The sequence below is a fragment of the Rattus rattus genome, chromosome 3 (genome assembly GCF_011064425.1).
Source record: "Rattus rattus isolate New Zealand chromosome 3, Rrattus_CSIRO_v1, whole genome shotgun sequence".
NCBI classification, from domain to species: domain Eukaryota; kingdom Metazoa; phylum Chordata; class Mammalia; order Rodentia; family Muridae; genus Rattus; species Rattus rattus.
The window spans coordinates 220,482,133-220,498,116 of record NC_046156.1 but is presented as its reverse complement, the minus strand read 5'-3'; the positions used below and the strand labels follow the sequence as shown (position 1 = coordinate 220,498,116).

Here is a 15,984-nt window from a genome sequence, read left to right as displayed (position 1 = left end):
CCCAGCCTCACCCTGCCAACTCAGATTTCTAAATAAGGCTAAATCTGGACCTTGTTTACAGGATTTGACATTTCTAATTAATGCTTATGTTTAGGTAAATAAAGTTTGTGAGGTGCTGGAGAGATGGCTTAGTGGTTAAGAGCACTAAATACTGTTCCTTTATAGGACATTTAAGAACTCAAACTGGATTGCCTAGACTCCTTAACTAGGGAGGACAGATACCAGACAGATTAGGCCTTACATAAGAAAAATTAGTGAAAAAATCTCATTCTTTATATATCCAAAACAATAATGCTGGAAACAATAATTTGGTATACAAGTCAAATTATAAATACAAGTGCTCAGTGTCCTCAATTTAATCCTCGAGGACTTATCTTAATAAACAATATTTTAACAATTTTAATAAATAAAAGGGGGAGTTACCCCTGAATGCTAATAATACTCCTTTTATTTCAATTTTAAAATTTGGATGCCAAAGTTTATGGCACCCTACAACTAGGCATACTCCTGCCTAGGTGAAATAGAGAGATCCACATATTGACATGATCCTGTCCAGATATTTTATATGGGGAAGAGGGAATGTTTGTGTTTTTTCTACAGGATGCTACAAGAGTGTGCCAGCTGCCTGGGTGGTTGCTGAGACTTGCTGATCCTGGTTACATGAAGATTCAGCTCTCGTGGTTCGGGTCCCTAGAGTCATTCCTCTGCCCTGAAAGGAAGGCGGAAGATCCCCCCTTCACCTTTTGTCATCACAGAAATCTTGCCGTTGCTGCAGTCAGTGTTACCGCTGCGTGTGTTCCCGCCCCACTGTGGCCTACGCTCAGACTCTGTACACTGCTGCTTACTGATTCCAGCTGTTACCCCTGTCCCTTCATTTCCCTGGTGACTCTTGCTGCCTTAACTGGTAACTGGTGTTGCCATTTTACAGACTGTAGCTTCACAGAAAGCCACCTGCGTAAAGCTACAATGACTGGAGAACTCTGTCCTGGTCATACAGATCTCAGAAATTGGTTCCATTGTCTGCTGGTTGTTCCAGAGAAAAATGACTGATCCTGAACTGTCCTGGAAAAGACCTTGACACTTTCGCTGCTATTGTAGCAGCCATTACTGCTACAGACATTGTGTCTACAGTGTCTGAGTTATCCTCCCCTATTGTTAGACAAGTACAATGGGTGAACTTTCTGAGAGTAGTTACTAACAATTGGAAATTCTAAATTTCATTACAGGAGTGGCTTGACCATGGCCCTTGGTGGCAACAGCTGAGGAGGACCAAATGAGGTGCCCACTACTTATCGGGAGTGGCTCTGTTTGATGCAGCCCTATGCTGTGGATCAGTATTCATACCATGGTTGGTTTGCAAACTCAGATCTCAACAGTAATGTGACAAGGCCGTTATTCACTCAAGCACTTGTGGCCATTGTACAAAGGGCCTCCACTGAAATTTGGTTATCTTGCTCAGGACTTACTCTGTATCTGAGTTCCCTGCTCCTGCACCCCAAGGACCTGTGGGTCCATTTGCACTGGGAGGAGAGGGTCTCTCTCTGTATTCTGAGTTCTCTGCTCTTGCACCCCATGGATCTGTGGGTCCATTTGCACTGGGATTGAGAGAGACTCAGTGATTTCCTTTGATCAGCCCCTGCACATCGCCGAGGTTTCCTCATTGCACGCGATGGGGTGATCATGACTGCTATAAAATTATATATATTAAAAGGGTGAGATGTAGAGGGCCGCAATAACATTCGCCACCACTAGATGGCGCTGGCTTCCACTGCGCCCCACGTGGAAAGCCAAGTCTGTCAAGATGGCGCTAGCCTTTGCCGCAAAAGCCGACTCCCTAACGGGAGATTAACTGTGTGCGCATGTGAAAGAGTGCCTTCCTGGCAGGTCTTTGCCCATTTCCGGGGCTTGCCTGATGAGGTCATGAGTAAGCAACCAATCAGGTGTGGGTGCGCACACGGGGGATAAATAGGGTGCGCCTGGCGGCGCAAGCGGGGCTTCCACCATGAGAGAGGAATAGACAGGAATAAAGTCACTCATAGTAAGAATTTCTATGTCTCGCGTGCTTCTTGCCGGCGGAAGTCGTGCGTGGGACAGAGACCCTGAACAACAGTTGAAGGCAACTGACCTCTGACCTCTACACCTAGGTACATGGGTATATGCACACCCATAGCACTCACATTTACACACAAACACACATACACACACAGAGAATAGTACAAAGACATACAAAAACTCCCTACATTTGCAACAGTCAAGTAAGTACACCTTACTACATTATTGATTAATATTGAAAAGCAGAATTCATAATTTTAAAAGCATCACCAAGAAAATGGCAATAACTATTGCAGAAATTACCTCATCAGATCCTTTCTTTTCTGCTGGTTTAGAAGATGATCCAATATTCTTTTCATTAACATGCTAAAATATAAAAGAAAATAGATAATATTTAATAGAGTAGAGCGATTTAAGACAATTGCCTCTTTAATTCAAAAGGCTAAACACATAAGAAACAGCAAAAACAAAAAACAAAACAAACAAATGAAAAGAAACAAGCATCCCTTTGATATTTGCCTAGAGAATACTGGGAAGTCTCAATTTGTCAGAGGATTTCAAAACCCTCTGACAGATCAGACAGATATTAATTTTGGAGCCAGGAAATCAGTCTATAATTAACCAGATACAAAGCTTGACAGTAATGCCATTTTGACATCTCATCCTCTGTATATCATAGGTTTCTGATTACAAGTCTGGGAGACATCTGCTTATCACTCAGATGAGATCTTTTAAGGACCATGCTGTGTCTTAAGCATCAGTTTAGCATGGGCACAAGCAGGTTGCATGTGATAAAGACAGAGGTCTACAACATTCTAGGTCAAACATAAGTTCCAACAGCTCTGAATTCTCTTAGAATTCTTCCATTCAATATTTACCAACACAGAATGATAAAATGTGAAGGAAAATCCATGCATCCAACTGCTCCTGTTTATGTTTTTCCATTTTAATTATGTTCATGAGTAGAATCATCACTATTTTTCTAGACAGTAAGGATAGATTATCCAGATAATAGGGATACATATAAGTATTTTATACAGAACACAGATCTTCAAGAAGGTCATATGCTCATTTGCCTTGAAAATAAGGTAAAATAAGTCTATTCAGTTTTCTCTATTGATCATCTTGAGAGAAATATTTGTATGCTCTTTGGAAGAGAAAACAAAGGATTATTAATTTCTTACATACTGTAAGAAATGATAGACACTGGGAAAAATAAGACAAGGGAGTCCAATGTAAATCAAATGATGGTTCTCTGTTTGTTTTAATCCTCATCATTTTTACTGAAACCAGTAAATTATTGGTGCTAGAAATAGCTCCAGTGGTTAAGAGCACTGGCTGCTCTTCCAGAGGACCTTGGTTTGTTACTAGCCTTATACTTGGTGCATAGACATACAGATAAGACACTTATAAACATAAAATAATAAAATAAAATATAAACCAAGTAATATATTTTCTAGGGCAAAAATTATAACATGGATGGGTAGACAAAAGTTATGTCAAATAAGAAGAGTAATAGTAGTGATGATAGTAATAATTTTGCATTATCTTATTTGATACTGAAAAAATGAGAAAATAAAGCATAATAGCAATCTGGTGGTGTTTAGGATGCATGTGACTAAATGTTCAACAGTTATAAAGCAAGTTTGTTACTTCAAGACTGTTGTTTCCCACATTAGCATGGAAGATACCATTAGGCGATATTGCCCTTACTCATATCAGTAGATATATTAGAAGAAAAAGAAAATGACCAAAATATAAGAACTCATGGCAGGAATACTCCTTAACTGTATTTTGTATGCATAACTTTCAGTGAAATGCTTTACTGAATGCAAACTTTCTCCACTACGGAAGCACTCACAGGGGATAAGTGAAGGGAATCCATTGAAATGAGTCATATTGAAAGAGTTGGATGAAAAACATTTCCTGTAGGGATTAGTATCACTATGTGTCCAGGTCAAGGGTTTGTTTATCTAAAACTAAGAGCAATCAATACTGACTGAGTAATTGATGAATCTTAAAAAAAAAAAAAGCAAACAATCAAACAACTCCACTCTATAACCCAAGTGTGATGATGCAGGATTACTGGGGAGGCTAAGGTGGAGGATCACTTGAATCCAGGAACATGAACCAGACTGGGCAACATGTTCAGACTGGGTCTTAGTTATCAAACAAATATGTAATAAATATGTAATTCTACAAAGCTCACATGCACACTAGAACTATATACAAGCTATAATCGATTTTCATAAAGACTAAGGGCTAGAGAATAGATTCCTCAAATCATGAATCCATTATCTTGAGGTTAGCACTGTAGGACATTCTTGTTAGAGTACTAAGACAGAAGCTGGACACTGTATTTATAATTGAATATATACTCATATATATTCAATACCTCAGATAATTACAAAAAGCCAGCTAGACGATTGGGTACAAATTTGAGGACCCCTGGTAGATTATAACCCAAGTAGGACAAAGGCCTAGCTGTAGTCAATCCAGTAATTTCTTTATCTTTGTTCAGCCTGTGAACTCATGCCGTCCTGCTGCTGAAACCCAGCTCTCTCAACTTTTCCTAGGCTTTAGGGCTGATTGATTTTTGTCTGAACACTTTTCTTTTCCCACTTCTAAAGAGCCACTCAGTTTGAAGAATGTATTTGATAGGGTCAAAACAACAATGAGATTTGTCCACCCTGTCTTTTTACAGACTCAGAAACTTCAGAACAAGGACAGCACATTTACAAGCTCTCTGTAACCTCATATCTTTTTCAGAATAAGAAGGAGTAATACCCAGTATTCCTGCCATGGCTCCCAGTGTTGCCGAGGCTGTTCACTTTCTGAGTGCTCATTCTCTGTTCATTTTCTGTATGACATTTCAATCTACAAGTGGAAAAACTTAAGTTGCTCTTTCCAGTACAAGTCTCCCTTCTCAAACCCTCACTCTGCTTCTGGCTTATCAGGTAAGTGTGAACCTAGTCACTAGCGACCTCTGCCCAAAAGCATGGTGATAGCAATTTCCCCATTTTAAAAGTTGTTTTCTTGTGGTACTTTAAATGATTTCAACTAAATTCCCACCCAAGCATTTAGTTTCTTCTGTGGAGAGACACAAAACACCCCAAGTTTTGGAGATTCCAAACAACATTTTCAGAGAGTTAGTCATATTTAATTAATGCTTTTGAAAATGCCAAGTTACAACTTCAACTTTAAAATGTATTGTAGGCACTGGTACATTTTTAATATCAAAACAATTACATTTTTAAATGAATAGAAAGGTTTTCATCAACAATAATTCACATAAATAAAAATCATTTATGTACAAAGTTCAAGTCCAAGTGGATCAAGGAACTCCACATGAAATCAGATACACTGAATCTAATAGAAGACAAAATGGGAAAGAACCTTGAACATGTCGGCACAGAAGAAAATTTCCTGAACCAGTGGCTCAGGCTCTAAGATCAAAAATTGATAAATGGGACTTCATGAAACTGAAAAGTAAGACAAAGAACACTGTCAATATGTCAAAACAACAACCAATAGATTGCAAAAAGATCTTTACCAATCCTACATCTGAAAGAGGGCTAATATCCAATATATACAAAGAACTCAAGAAGTTAGACTCTAGAGAATCAAATAAAAAAGGGGGAGGGGTAAACAAAGAATTCTCAACTGAGGAATACAGAATGGCTGAGAAGCACCTAAAGAAATGTTCAACATCCTTAGTCATCAGGGAAATGCAATTAAAAACAACCCTGAGATTCCACCTCACATCAGTCAGAAAGGCTAAGATCAAAAACTCAGGTGACAGCAAATGAGGGCGAGGATGTGGACATCCAGCACAACGGGGAATAAACCCAAAAGATGTTCCAACATATAATAAGGACACGTGCTCTACTATGTTTGTAGCAGCCCTAATTATAATAGGTAGAAACTGGAAATAACCCAGATGTCCCTCAATGGAAGAATTAATATACTACTCAGCTATTAAAAATGACAACTTCACAAATTTTGCAGGCATATGGATGGAACTAGAAAATATCACCCTAGTGATAAAGGACAAAAAAAGTGTCAAAGGGACATACATGGTATGTACTCATTGATAAGCAGTCATTAGCCAAAAAGCTCAGAATACCCATGATAAAACTTATAGACCATATGAAGCATAACAAGAAGAAACGCCAATGTGTGGATGTTTTAATCCCACTTAGAAGGGGGAATAAAATAATCACAGCAGGTAGAAGGAGGGAGGGACCTGAGTGGGACAGGGGAGTGGAGAGGGAGGGAAAAAGGGGACAGGATCAGGTATGGGAAGAGACAAGACAGAAGTCCAGAAAGCTAGGAGAATGAATAGAAAGATGTAGTGCAAGGGAGGAGGGGTATAAGGGACAGGGGAACCACTAAAAAGTCCAAGATGCCTGGATGGGAGAGACTCCCAGGGCCCAATGGAGATGGCATTAGCCAAAACTGTTAAGAGCAGGGAGATAGAACCTGAAGAGACTACCTCCAGTAGATACACATGGTCTCCAATTGAGGGATGGGGCCACTAACCCATCTCAAAATTTTTAACCAACAATCATTCCTGTCTAAAGAAAACACAGGGACAAAAATGAAGCAGAACTGGAGGAAAGGCCAACCAGTGACTGCCCTACCTGGGGATCCATTCCATCCACAGACACCAAATCTGGACACTATTGCTGATGCCAAAAAGTGCTTGCAGACAGGAGCCCCAGCATGGCTGTCCTCTGAGAGGCTCTAACAGCATCTCACTAAGACAGGTACAGACACTCACAGCCAACCATTGCACAGAGTTCAGGGACCCCAATGGAAGAGCTAGAGGAAGCACTGAAGGAGCTGAAGGTGCTTGCAACTCAATAGGAAGAAAAATATTAACTAACGGGACCTCCCAAGACTTCCCAGGGACTAATCCACCTCCAAAGAGTATACATGGGAGGGTCCATGGCTCCTGCTACATATATAGCAGAGGACTGTCTTATCTGGCATCAGTGGGAGGGGATGCACTTGGTCCTGTAGAGCCTTGATGCCCCATCAAAGGGGAATGTGAGAAGGATGAGTCAGTCACAAGTGGGTACCTGGGTAGGGAGAGAAAGGACCCTCTCAGAGGCAAAGGGAAGGGGAATGTGGTTGGGAGACCAAGAAAGAGGACAACATTTGAAATAAAACAAACAAAATAACAAATAAAAAAGAAAGTAAATTGCAAAAACATTGAAAACACTAGACATTTCAAACACTAATCACTTCATTAAATGTAGCACAGTTCCCTGTATAAGCCAAATGTTATAATTATGCTAAGAACATTATCAAGAACTTCCTACTGACATTCAGCTTTCTTGTATTAAACAGTCATTTTATAGATTAATCATTGCCCTCATAGTTGCTTGGGCTTATTCTATATTTAGCTATCTATTAATAATGTCAAGGTAGTTAAATGTTTTCACTGAAATTCAAGTTCCCTACATTGGGAATAACTGGCTACAATTGAGTCTATTAAGTTGGTGAACCAAATTCATGGGGATGATACACATCACATTGATCCAGTTCAGGAACCTGCAGGTTGCTACAGAGAAGAGAAGCATGGGGAGGGAAGCAGTGACAGATTCCAGGAGAGAATGGACTATATTATTAATGGATTTGATTATATATGTGAGGGGAAAGAATCTGGTGCCAGTGCCAGGAGCTCCCTATGTGCCCCCCTTTTCTCTCCATAATGACTCTAGGGACCAGACACTGTTGTCCTATCTATGGGTAAAGAAAGTCAATGCTCGGCTTTGTCATGCCACTCAATGATTACAGTCCAGTCAAAGATGGGGTCCTAGAGAAACATGTAAAACCTAGTTGGGATTGTGTGATTTGCACCAAGTCTTTAGAGTAATCTAGCACTCTAACATGAAAGCAAAACATGATCCTAGTTTAAAACCAATCTGTTATAAAGATTTAACCAAAGCTCAATACACATGTGTTCTGTTGTAGACTAGCAGAGAAAATGTCAAAGCAGAAAGAAGCAAGACATAATGCCAGCCTTAAAGCAGAGCAGACAGGAAACCACATAGGGTGTAGATAGATAGAAGTGGCTAATGTGACTAGCTATAAGAGTTCAATGGCAGGTGGGTGGTTGGGAGAATTCAGAAGAAGAGCTTTCCTATCTTTTGTCAAAAAGGAATAATTACCCAAATTCTTTCTACCCAGATATTTGGCAAGGACAAATATCTAGGACACAAGACAGTTTTATGCTAGAAATGTTTTCCACAGCAAAGCCATAAACCTATTAAGAAATCAGGAATCAGAAGTCACAAGGACTTGAGCTTTGCAACATCTGGGGACCTTCCTAACTTATTAAGGTACACACAGATACACACACAGACAAGGGTGCATACCATACACAGAAGAATACAAAAGTCTACCTAAAAAGGAAGCAGAACACCAGCAATTCCAGTAGTATTAAAGTAGTGCTTAAAGCTAGTGTGCTTCTGAAATTAAGGATTAAAAAACAGATACAAAGTTGCTTTTAGGAAGATTGACTTCCTCAATCTGGAAATAAAATTTAAATATTGAGTTTATACAGGAATAAACTACATGGTTAATGAATTTGATGTCCAAACAAAGTTGTTTGATAAAAATTGAAAATGTTACTTGAAAACTGTCCATCAGTTTGGACATAGGTCACATAATCATGTCCAGAGACATGACAGAAAAATTAAAACAAGATCAAGGTTTTCATAGGAGCCCCGATCTCCCCAGCACATGCAGCTCAGCTCTATCAGTATTGTCATAAACTCGAGGAAGGCTCTTTTCAGCATCCTGCAGAAGACAGACCCAATTAGGTTAGCAGGGTTGCCAATCATGCTACAAGCAGCCATGAAGCTTTGGAAAACACTTGTGCCAGAGAGTAAGACATTAGACTGTGTCTGTGTAGATCAGGATGTGAATATAGTTTTCTACAATTTGTTTGCTGTTTCTATTGTGCATTCAGGATTGGGAACAATGACTTCTAAAGGAGACTTATGGATACTATAACAGAAGTCACTGTTTCTCAAAACACCAACTGAGCTGGTACCCTTGGGGAGTTTCCCAGGGCTAGGCAGGCTGTGTAGTTCTGGGTATCTCCTAGGAAAACTGATTGCTTAAGGAGGAAGCTCAGTGCCCTATTTCACACCGGCATTTCTGGTCCAGGTCCAAGCCAAAGAATATATCTTCCTATCACTTGGTTGTCACTTACACAGTGGTTTTACCAGAGATATTCTCTGGCTGCTTCTCAGAATGAATAATCTCAACCTGGGGTTGGCCAATAAGAGGCAACTACTAGCTGGGTGAGAACCTAGAGCAGCAGCTCTCAATTTGTAGGTTGTGACCGCTTTGAGAGGTCTAAGGTCCCTTTCACTGAATGCCAAAGAACATCGAAAAACACAGAGATTTACATTGCAATCCATATCAGTAGCAAAATTATTGTTGGGAATTCAACACAACATGAGAAACTGTATTAAAGGGCTGCAGCAATTCATATCAGTAGCAAAATTATTGTTGGGGAATCAAGATAACATGAGAAAACTATTAAAGGGCTGCATCGTTAAGAAAGTTGAGAACCACTGATCAAGGATCTAGAGTGGTATGAATAGGTGGGACACACACACACACACACACACACACATTGATCTTCTCTCTGATCTTGGGGCCTTTCCAGGATAGTAGGCCAAAAGTATTGTCATTTTGGCTTTTACAAGGTAACACTGCAGCTCCTCCTGCCTGGGGCTACTGCAGATCTCATAACTTTTAAGGTCTGGCTGCCTTGTCATTTTCTGTTGGTTTTTCCAATCTTATCTGTTGCCTGGGTAACCTGCTTCCTGTCTTACATTGCGCAGACATAAATGCTTAGAATCACTTCTATTTCTTAGCTGACAGTGAAAAACTGATAGAATAGAAATTCAAAGGTTGTGTGATCTTGGGTAAATAACTCAACCTTTCAGTATATTTCAGTGTTAAAGTGTAAACTGGTCCAAGTCTGTTTTCCTCCTCTGGCTAATAGCTTTTATCAAGACATATTGAAAAAGACACTATTGCAGAAAGAATGAGATTTCAGAATTGTCTAAGCCCATGTTTCTTTCTGCACTGTCAGAGAGAATAAAGCCAACAATAAAGAACAGAGGTAAGCCACAGAGACAAAGCTGATCTTAAAGAATACAAGTTGGTTTCATAGCTCTTTTCCCTTTGACATCAGTTTGATTTCATGAAATGACATGTAAATATGAAAGTTTCATTTTTCTAAGTCAAAAGTTTGGTTGCTCGTAAGCAATTATTTAGTGTTCTATCTCATCACTGTGCTTGTCTCACCCCAGATTACACCAGAGAGGGGAAAAACACACAGAGAATGAAAATCCATTCTTTTCAACATCATACAACTTGGCTATATGTGTAACTTAAACTGACAATTTACAGTCATTTAAATCCTTTGTGTGGAAGTGGGATCTGGAGATACATGACACAATGTTGATCATTAATGATGCCAATTGATTTGTGGGTGCTAATTATGCCATTTTTCTTCTGCTCATATGGAAAGTTTTACTACAAAAAAGTTTTGAAAATTTTAAGTGACTGTTATCTCAAGAGTGTTTGGCTAGAGTCACTTAAAGGTAAAATCATAGCTGTTCTAGTTTTAAAACTGAAAAGTGTCAAAACTCACAGAAAAGGCTACTAGGGTTTATTAACCAGGAAAAAGAAAAATCAGTGAGTGTCCCCTACAATCTAGATGTCATGGAGACAAAATAAATATTATAAGAGAATATGGACAGTGAGATTCTCTGTAGGTAAAGGCACTTGGTGCCAAACAAAGCCTGACAGCTGAATTTGACTCCTGGAACCCACGTCGCAGGTAGGAGAGAACTGGGTGCACCAGCTATTCTCTGATCTCCACATGTACATTGTGGCATACTGACTGCCCTCCACCCCCACACCAAAACACACACACACACACACACACACACACACACACACACACCCCGACTGAATTAACTGGTTCTCCATCTTCACTGGATGGAACAGTTTTAAAATGTTTTCTTAACTGATGAGACTCTTTTCCAATTCACGGTAGTCACAGTCTTAATAAGTTTTCATAAAAGGAAAATGAAACAACTTGAAGAACAGAACTTTACTGCCATGCTAATAAGATTTAGATCTTGAAAGTATTCCAAAGTGAGAAAATGGAAGTCTGACTGAGACACCCTGCTGATGCTGAAATAACCTGCTTAGAACTAACTACCAGTTGTCTGTCCACCTTGGACTCTCAATGACTACCCTTTGTTTCCAACCCAACCACTTGAATAATATAATTAACTTTCTAAGAAGGTTTAAAACTGATTAAAGAGCAATATCATCATATGTTACTCATTTTAAAAAACTTTTATGCAATGGAAAAATATTCCATTCAGGGACTGCCAATCAAAAAATTGTGACCTTTGACCTCTTCATTCTTGCTGCCTTAAATACTATACTACAGCCTTTATGCAGACCTAATAATTTTGCCTCCACCCTCCCCCCCGGAAAATCTATTGCAACCAAGTTGTCTGTTTTGCCATGGGTAGTCTGCAACACTTTGGCCAGTCTAGCTGCAATGGTGGAGACTTCCAAATGACTGAGTACCTTGATTATGCTCTCACTGGGGCTATAAATCTAAATAAACTAAAAAACACCTTTAATTATCACAAGGTAACAGAATCAAGATATGAGTTAGGAATCTGATTATTTATGTAAGCCAAGTATACTGAGTTCTGATAATTATGATGTTCATCAGATATTCTCTAAATGTAGCTTTTTAACAAATTTTATAAAGTTGGTTTTTACTACAATCAAAAATATTCAGATGTCGATGGTAATCAGTGTGAAAATGTATAATATTATGTTTCCTTGATTGGCTTTAGAAGTAGCATGCTCTTAAATGAACAAATCTTTACACTACTCTACTTTTATTCTGTATAAAGTTAGATCACTCATATTATTTTTAGTATTTAAAGAATCTTACTAAGGATACTAAGGATATTCTAATTATAGGACTCACTAGAAGTATTCTACAAGGATGTGTGTGTGGTGTGTGTAGAATTCCATTGGTATCTTTCGGAAACTGGTTTTAGAAATGTTTTGAGAAATCAAATCCTGCAGATGCTCAAATGGCTTGTATGAAATAGCATGTTCACATCTAAACTATTCACTGTCTTCCTGTGCTCTATGATACCCAATATTAAGGCATATCAACATTTTTATATTATATTGCTTGGGGAATAATGACAAAAGAAATTGATACATGTTCAATGAAGATTCAATTTTTAAAAATTATTTTTGATTGGTGGCTGAATATGTGATAAAAGGGTTTAACAGCACACTTTTATTCATAGGCACATAAACAAAACTACTTATATATACATTGCACATATGAAAATATGTACACATATTTTACATATGCACAGAATATAGAGAACATATGCATTTATATGTATCTATATGTTAAAATTGGCATTGGAGAAAGATTTGTGCAGACTTTGCATGCCTTGAAGAGGCAAATTATATATGTATATTGTTGAGAGAAAGTACTATATTTCATTCTCAAAATGAAATGTAAAAAACACAAACAAACAAACAAACAAACAACAACAATAAAAACAAAAGGAGATTAGGAACAAGCCACTTAGAGCTTTCCTGCCTGTGCTATTTCACTAGCCACAGTGGCAAGTGAAACTCTGAAATATGAGAATTGGGAGATACTGTGAGTATAACATAACAGCACAGCCAGATTTTTGAGTAATTAGCACAAAAAGAGGTGACTTGTCATTTTTAGCACATGATTACATACTTAAATGTCACCTAGGATAGAGCCAGTTAACAAAAATGTTATTAACATACTTGACTTCTTAAAATATTTTTGTTAATGGGACTGTTACAAATTTTTAAAGCCCTTTTGGGTATCATAGTACATTTCTGCTGGAGAAAAGTCAAAACTTGATCACAAGCATGCTGAAAGTTCTAGAAAGTTAGCACAAGCAGAAGTCTTAAATAATAATCCCCAAACTGGCTTGTAATGGAATTTGGGCAAAAATATCAAAGTGTCTCACATAGTGCAGTAGGTATTAAAAGCAAAGATTTAAGCTATCTTCATCTAAGTAGCCTGGCACAATTTCCTTTAGACAATGCCAAGCTTGGACAGAGAAATCTGATGTTAGTTGAACACCTGCCACCCATATTTGCAGATAATTTAATGGGTGCATTTTGATAAGAATTCTGGGACAATCATGACTCAATGCAAACATATGCTCTCAGCAAATTAATAAAACTATACATTTAAATAGCACAGAAAAGTGTAAGGGAGAACATTCATGAAGAAACATCACTGAAAATACATATGTGGCATGAATAGTCCTTATGTAAATATTTGCTATTTGACAGATATGAAAACACAAAGACTCACACATTGAAATCATTGCCACTTGAGTTAAGAACTCTACAGTGCACTTGAAGGCTAGCACACTTAGATGATCAATCAGTTCTCAATGCCTATTTTCTAATTCTAACCCAAAGTCTGTAGATGCAAAGATTATCTGATTACTGCATCTTTACTTTGTCCATACCACCTCCTGAGAAGGTGGACCTAAGATTTTTAAATTCTCACCATAAATCACCTCATGACTCTCTGTCAACAAAGGGTTGGGAACTTTTGTTTTTGTTGTTGTTTTTTCTTTTTTAAATGTAATGTAAAAACCATGCTTCCTGGTTTCAAAACATTACAAGTTCCAGTTTGTCTGGGTATAACACATACTTGGTAGGACAGACTTTCAGTGCACTAACCAAATGGAACACGTTTGTCCTCTTGCAAAGTAATACAGAGTAGTGACATATACTCATTTCTCTCTCTCTCCCCATCCCCCTTCCCGCCAGAGTATTAATTGATCACAATCGTTCCCTGGTCTTTTCTTCTTTTCCATTCCCCATCCTCCTCTTTCGAGTTTGAAACTGCTTCACCCACCATTCTTTGTAAGTTTTTATCTTTACTTAGCAGTCGAAAAACTAAACCTGGGCTTCAGTGCTTCTTTTCTATGTATCCAGGTATGTGTTTCAAAGGGCAGAAATTAAGGATTGCTGTCCATTCAATTTGGGAATGCGAGCTGAGCCTGGTGCACCTCGCTGCCCAGACTGTACCGCCCAGTATGCGTCCGCATACCACGGAAGGGAGAGCCTCCAGCTTCTGCCCGAGCTTAACCAGAAGGTCTGCAAGGAGTTCTCACCCGGTCTCACCCTTGGCCCTCCAACTTCATGCCATATTTCCTCAACCTGCCAGTGGGGCGAGGTAAATACACTCCCTTCCCAGTGCTGCCCAAGCTCGGTCCCTTCTATTTACCGTCTTGTACCACCAGTTTGCGAATGCCATGGCGACAACCTTGACTTGCTCCGAGCCGCGCTGCTGGGAAGCTGTCCAGGACGAAGAGTGAGGTGCTGGTGGCACCACTACGACTCTCTGCCTGGCTGGGACCTTTCTGACAAGGCACAGGGTGTTACGCAGCTGCCCGGTGGGAGGGCACAAGGGAAAGGAGCGATAGGACCCGCCCGCAGCTAGCGTGGTCCCGCCCTGTCCGATCTGGCTAATTAGGAAAGAGGTGTGTGTCAGTTCTTCAGCCGCCACTCCCTACATGGAAAGTGTGTGAGGGTGGGGGTGGGGGTGACTTCACTTGGAGGGCAGAGGCCCTCTGCCGTGCCGTACGAGCCCACTCACTCCGAAAGTCCGGAGTATACTTTATTCTGCTTCCATGCCTTGTGCACTGCCTTGGTCTCACTAGCCGGTGTTGCTCCAGGAGCCCCTCCACCCAACTCGTGACACTACCAAATTTAAAGAGCCGGGGGCCACCTGCTTGCCCGCAGTCACAGAACTCTGATCCTTTTCCTATCTGGAAGGTGCCAAGGAGGGGCAACGCCCCAGAACTGCTGCGAGGCACTCCAGGACCCCGGCCCCCTGCCGCTTGCCCCGCGGCTCAGTCCGGAGTACTACTCACCTCCTGGGTGTGGCTAGCTGCCGCGCCGCGCCGGGGCCTGGAAGAGGCAGCGGGCTTCGGGCTGGGCCGGGACATTATTTGGTGAAACTGCTGCGAGTGCAGCCTCTGGGAAAGCGCAGAGAAATTGTACGGGAGGCCCGGGCCAGAGCTCGGGGCGGTGGAGCCGAACGGCGAAGTGAGACAGCTTTTCCGACCCAGCCCTGAGCCCGGGCCAGCTCCCCCTCGCCCGGTTAGGCCCTCCTCTTCCTGTGGGCCGCTCACTGCCCAACTTGTCAGCAACCCTGAACTGCATACACAAGACCCTCCCCAGACTGGCCCCAAAACTGCAGGGTTCTTAGTGGATCACAAATTGGGGAAGCTGGAGGTTGCAGTTCCCGGGTGGACTTGTCCAGACCAATCTAGACATTGTGTAACCAGAGAGCTAAACTGGGGCGTGGTCTAGACTTCCTTTCCTAAGAATTTGGAGAATTAGACACTTTTCTGCAATCTGTCACTAATTCAACTCTAGCCTAAATCCGAACTAAAGATAAGAGAAAGGATCTTGAGAACAAATTGGTCTCTCAGTGTTTGTGTACTTCTGAGTGTGTCCTGTATTTGATTATTTATATAGGCAATTCTGTAAGTATACTAATGGTTTACAAGCAGAAGCTAGCCTGCCTGCTCTAATCCAAATCAGCAGATAATCACGGACTTTAAAGTCATCTCCTTTTCTGGAGCCTACATTTCTGATGTTGAATTGCTTTTGACTTGGCTTCATTTTAGGCAGTACTTCCTGGTTTGGGGCTGGAAGTGAAATTTAACAATCTTTTTGAGTACGCATCCAAAGGGTTTGTCAGCCTGCAGATACTGCTGACTAGTGCCAGCCACAAAAAAGCCTGTGCCACCACAATAGCATTGT

At 40.3% G+C, this 15,984-nt stretch overlaps 2 protein-coding genes across 2 annotated transcripts in view; one reads left to right on the top strand and one right to left on the bottom strand.

Annotated features, from left to right (window-relative positions):
- Cast (calpastatin) overlaps window positions 1-15,329 on the bottom strand; it is a 108,029-nt gene extending 92,700 nt beyond the window's left edge. The window contains exons 1-2 of the mRNA XM_032899112.1: window positions 15,087-15,329; window positions 2,356-2,418 (exon numbers count right to left, since the gene is read on the bottom strand). Of these exons, the coding sequence (XP_032755003.1) occupies window positions 2,356-2,418; window positions 15,087-15,161 (138 nt within the window). The 5' untranslated portion in view covers window positions 15,162-15,329. The remainder of the gene's footprint in view (window positions 1-2,355; window positions 2,419-15,086) is intronic.
- Window positions 1-15,984, top strand: part of Mctp1 (multiple C2 and transmembrane domain containing 1) — an 865,685-nt gene that overhangs the window by 211,340 nt on the left and 638,361 nt on the right. The window lies entirely within an intron of this gene.